Raw genomic sequence first — 1,164 nt, 5'->3', positions numbered from 1 at the left:
ATTATAGTTAAAATTATAAATGAAATGGCCAAAGTAGGGAAATTCTGATCATTTGAAATTGAAACTGCTATGACTTGAAATCTTGAATTATACAGAACAAATAAGTGGGCAAATAAGATTTAAATTAAACATACAAACATCATACAAATGATACATTTAATGGATAATTTTAGAATGTAGTTATTTTTTTTTCTTAAATGATTGATATGAAATCAATTATTTTTCCTTTTGAACCTATCGAAATTTAGACGAACCAAAAAAATAATAATAAGCAGAAAAGAAAGCATTTCATTTCTGATTTGTGTCAATTCATTTTAAAAGAATTCATAACACACTGCATATAACGAAGAAAAATGATGAATTGAAAGTTCTGTCAATATTCAAAAGACGTCGTGACAATACAAAGTTTTATGTTAATCAAATCTAGAATCTGGCGTTGTTGTTTGTGTGTCTCAAGATGTTGAAGTTGAAATGAAAAGTGGCTAGATATTTTTGATAAAAATCCAAACATGAATGCCAAAAGCCAACCCAGCAGCCGACAACCTCGCGCGAGCCACACCCACCATTCCACAGGGATCATCTTTCCTAGTTGAGCTGATATGTTCGAAAAAAAATATATATGTGTTCTGGTACATCTGAACAACGAAGCAACGATTTATCTTGTTTTAATTTTAATCAATTTGTATTTGCTAAAACTAGTGCCGTCATAAGTAGGTCCCAGTTGAGGATTGAAGTCAGGGTTGATTGCAATCAAACGCGAATAAAATAGTACAATCCACTTAGCTCGAACATTAACAAATGAATTCTGCATGCACACAAAATACATATATGAGTATAATGTATTTATTGTTTCCGTGGATGAAAGAAAAAAATGGAAATATATTTAAATGAAAATTAAGTAATGGAAATTTTTGCAAAAATGTTGAAATAATGGAAAAAGTGTTGAGCAGAATTATGCATGCAATATGATGCAGGTTATTTGATTTTTTCATACAGTAGCAACAACAACAACAACAACAGTTGTTTACATCTGCTATTTGAACTGTTTGATTATTGTACAAAGCTGGCCATGTCCTTGGCTGACCGAAGGTTGCAAGCAGCCAGTGTTGTTCAGTGTTGATTGAAAGAAAAATTTTCACTTTTCAACGTTAAGCCACTGTTCCC

General features: G+C 31.4%; 1 protein-coding gene across 1 annotated transcript; it reads right to left on the bottom strand.

Moving 5' to 3' along the window:
- Window positions 1-373: 373 nt before the first annotated feature.
- On the bottom strand, window positions 374-826 carry Tsp_03404 (hypothetical protein). The gene is made up of 2 exons (XM_003379702.1): window positions 697-826; window positions 374-594 (listed from the first exon to the last, which is right to left on the bottom strand). Exons 1-2 carry the CDS (start codon window positions 824-826, stop codon window positions 374-376), a joined length of 351 nt encoding a protein of 116 aa, XP_003379750.1.
- Window positions 827-1,164: the final 338 nt, after the last annotated feature.

Source organism: Trichinella spiralis (genome assembly GCF_000181795.1).
Source record: "Trichinella spiralis strain ISS 195 chromosome Unknown Scfld2, whole genome shotgun sequence".
NCBI lineage: Eukaryota > Metazoa > Nematoda > Enoplea > Trichinellida > Trichinellidae > Trichinella > Trichinella spiralis.
The sequence above is the reverse complement of the archived record's forward strand: the minus strand, read 5'-3'. Positions and strand labels throughout refer to the sequence as shown.

Excerpts from the sequence above, each read along its gene's own strand:
- Tsp_03404 (XM_003379702.1), bottom strand. The coding sequence starts at position 826 with ATGTATTTTGTGTGCATGCAGAATTCATTTGTTAATGTTCGAGCTAAG. Across the intron at positions 595-696 it reads ACCTACTTATGACGGCACTA|CTCAACTAGGAAAGATGATC; the intron begins GTTTTAGCAAAT and ends CGAACATATCAG.